General features: G+C 53.3%; 1 protein-coding gene across 1 annotated transcript in view; it reads left to right on the top strand.

Moving 5' to 3' along the window:
* LOC107299005 (nuclear fragile X mental retardation-interacting protein 2-like) overlaps positions 1 to 3,604 on the top strand; it is a gene marked incomplete at its 5' end in the record, with an annotated part of 12,893 nt that overhangs the window by 3,064 nt on the left and 6,225 nt on the right. The window contains one exon of the mRNA XM_015828368.2: positions 3,106 to 3,138. Within this exon, the coding sequence (XP_015683854.2) occupies positions 3,106 to 3,138 (33 nt within the window). The remainder of the gene's footprint in view (positions 1 to 3,105; positions 3,139 to 3,604) is intronic.

A 3,604-nucleotide genomic window follows, 5' to 3' on the forward strand; every position in this document is an offset into this window, starting at 1 on the left:
GCGGATCTTGTTTGTCAGGAGGTCGCAAAAGGGGATCGCGTAACCCTCCCCAGGACGCTGCGACAGTCATAAATATGAGCCAAGGTTGCCAAGCGTCCCAATTTTGATCACGTGACCCTGGGACACCGCAACCGTCAAGTGTGAGTCGGTTGCCAAGTGTGTGAATTTTGATCACGTATCCCTGTGGAAAGTGCAACGGTTGTAAGTGTGAAAAACGGTCCTAACTCACATTTTCCAGTGCTGTCGTAACTTTAAACGGTCACTAAAGGAATGGTTGTAAGTTGAGGACTACTATTTCTCCACCCCTCTCAAATTGTAATCCTTTTTGAAGTCTCCAATTCCCTTTTTACCGAGGGCAGGGCTGAGACTACTAGGGGCTGCAGCCCTCCCTTGGGTTGAGTCTTTCCGGAGGAAGGCACAGAAATGGGAGGGGTCCTTCAAAGGTGGGTTGGACTCTCAGCCCCTCTCTTGCTGGGTGGGGACCCTGAGTGTGGGGATATTTGAGGGGTGGGCTTTGGAAATTGTTCATTATCAAGGCACCCAGTGGGAGGAATAGGATCAGTACATAAATACAGCTGGTCCTTGACCCTTCTGTCTTTCACTTAGTGACTGAAGTTAACAACCAAACTGGGAAAAGTGACTTTTGACCGGTCTCCAACATTCAGAACGTTCCCCGCGTTCCCACAATCCTGCGATCAAAATTTGGGCCATTTGGCAAGTAGGGTGTATTTAGCATGGTTACAGTGCGCTGGGATCACCTTCCCAGCCAGCAAAGTCAATGGGGAAAGCTGAATTTGCTTTAACAACCGCAGCGATTTGATCAACGATCGTGGCCAAAAGATTGTAGAACCCAGCAGGCCTCACTTGACAGCCCCCCTTTGCTTAGCAGGGGGCCATTCTGGGCCCTTTATAACAACTGTGTTGGTTGGGCAGTCAACGCAAACGTGCATTGTGTGTTGCAGGGAAAGGGTGTGTTCTGCCACCAGCAAAGGATTGTGAGCCTGGGAAAGAGGATTGGGTTGAACCACGGCCTGTTTTTCTGCCTGGCCCTTGTGAGGTGGAGAGTGAGCTGAGCCCCGGGGGTCTTGGCCAAGGGCAGACCCTCCCCCTGGTCTTCTTCAGCCAGCAGAAGGCCTGCTAAAGTCCTCGATGGGGAGGGGGCCTATAAACTGGGCGGTGGGGTCTTTTTGTGAGAGGCTGGCCTTTTTTGGCGGGTGCAACTGTGCGGATGGGGGTCCCTTTGGCCCAGAAGCCCTCCAGTCCCTGCCTATTGGAATGGGACGCCCCTTTCTGCTGTCCAGGTTCCGGCTTCGGCAGGACTTGTGTTCCTACGGTGGGTTTTTTGTTTTATTTCTTGTATGAGTTTTATGAATAAGTCAAAGTGAGTCCTCCTTCCTCTTCCACTTTCCACACAACAACAACCCTGTGAGGTGGGTTGGCGCACACAGACGGATTAGGACAAAGTCACCCAACCAGCTTTCATGCCTCAGGCGGGACTAGAACTCACCGTCTCCTGGTGATTGGCCCAAAGTCACCCAGCCGGCTTTCCTGCTTAAGGCGGGACTAGAACTGCCCGTCTCCTGGTGATTGGCCCAAAGTCACCCAGTCGGCTTTCCTGCCTAGGGCGGGACTAGAACTCCCCGTCTCCTGGTGATTGGTCCAAAGTCACCCAGCTGGCTTTCAGGCCTAAGGCGGGACTAGAACTCCCTGTCTCCTGGTGATTGGCCCAAAGTCACCCAGCCGGCTTTCCTGCCTAAGGCGGGACTAGAACTGCCCGTCTCCTGGTGATTGGTCCAAAGTCACCCAGTCGGCTTTCCTGCCTAGGGCGGGACTAGAACTCCCCGTCTCCTGGTGATTGGTCCAAAGTCACCCAGCTGGCTTTCAGGCCTAAGGCGGGACTAGAACTCCCCGTCTTCTGGTGATTGGCCCAGTCTTACCAGCTGTGCTTGGGAGTGTGGGGTGTGTGGTTGGGGAATTCTGGGAGTCCACAAATTCTTAAGAGCTCTCAAGTTTGGGCATCTCTGTCTAGAGTCTCCTGCTTCAGCAGGGGGAGTTGGACTAGAAGACCTCCAAGGTCCCTCCCAGCTGTCTCCTCCTGTTAGCAACGTTCACAGCGTCAAGAGGTCACGTAATTCGCAGTTTGCCACTTGCTCACAACTCAATTTTGCACTCCCACGCGGGACAGTAGCCATGCCTGGCCCTGCCACACACACACACACACACACACACCCCTTGCCTGCCTGGCTTGCTAGCTGACCGGGCCTTGGGTAAAGACTCCCGATTCTCACTTAATAACAGCTAAGTCCTCGACTTTACAGCCATTCATTCGTTCGAAGTTACAATGGAATGGGAGAAAAGCCACTCGTGACCGTTTCTACCTTACGACCGTTTGGTTGCGTGATCCGAATTGAGACGCTTGCAGCGATGGTTTATGGCGGTTGCAGTGTTCTGGGTTCACAGGATCCCCTGACGCGACTTTCTGACGAGCAAAGTCAATGGGGAAGCCACTTAACAACCGGGTCACTAACTGAACCAAGTGCGGGGATTCCCTTAACACGGGGCTCTTCAAACGTGGCCCTTTTTGACTTGTGGACTTCAACTCCCAGAATTCCTCAGCCAGCGTTGCTGGCTGAGGAATTCTGGGAGTTGAAGTCCACAAGTCATCAAAGGGCCTAGTTGGAAGACCCCTGCCCTAAAGCATCCTGGCTGAGGAATTCTGGGAGTTGAAGTCCACAAGTCTTAAAAGGGCCTAGTTGGAAGACCCCTGCCCTAAAGCATCCTGGCTGAGGAATTCTGGGAGTTGAAGTCCACAAGTCTTAAAAGGGCCAAGTTGGAAGACCCCTGCCTTAACAGCTGTGGCAAAAACGGTCGTAAAACGGGGCCAAACTCACAACTGCCTTGCTTGGCAGTGGCCACGTTGGGCTCCCTTGGTGTGTCATAAGTGAGCTTTGGGGCTGCTGTGGCCAACAGTGGGGTCATATAGGACATCCCCTGGTATGACTGCCTTCCTTAGTGACGGAAATTCCCCTCCCGGTTCCCGTGCTGGAGTGAGGACTGCCTGCCCGTTCTGAAGCATTAACCACCATTTTTCTCTCTTTCTTGCAGAAATGGAATCTATTTGTAATTTGCAAAAGCGAGGTAAGGGCCTCCCTGGGTCTTCCTGCCTCAGTCCTCTCCCGGGGGGGCGAGCACATGGTTATTGTAGTGGTGGGGGGGGCAGTGGGAGGTTTGGGGCGAACCCCTGGCTGGCTGAGGAATTCTGGGAGTTGAAGGCCACAGGACTTAAGGCTGAGGAATTCTGGGAGTTGAAGGCCACAGGACCTAAGGCTGAGGAATTCTGGGAGTTGAAGGCCACAGGACCTAAGGCTGAGGAATTCTGGGAGTTGAAGGCCACAGGACTTAAGGCTGAGGAATTCTGGGAGTTGAAGGCCACAGGACCTAAGGCTGAGGAATTCTGGGAGTTGAAGGCCACAGGACTTAAGGCTGAGGAATTCTGGGAAATTCTGGGAGTTGAAGGCCACAGGACTTAAGGCTGAGGAATTCTGGGAGTTGAAGGCCACAGGCCTTAAGGCTGAGGAATTCTGGGAGTTGAAGGCCACAGGAC

The sequence above is a fragment of the Protobothrops mucrosquamatus genome, unplaced genomic scaffold, assembly GCF_001527695.2.
Source record: "Protobothrops mucrosquamatus isolate PMUCROS unplaced genomic scaffold, P.Mucros_1.0 scaffold4427, whole genome shotgun sequence".
Classification (NCBI taxonomy): Eukaryota; Metazoa; Chordata; class Lepidosauria; order Squamata; family Viperidae; genus Protobothrops; species Protobothrops mucrosquamatus.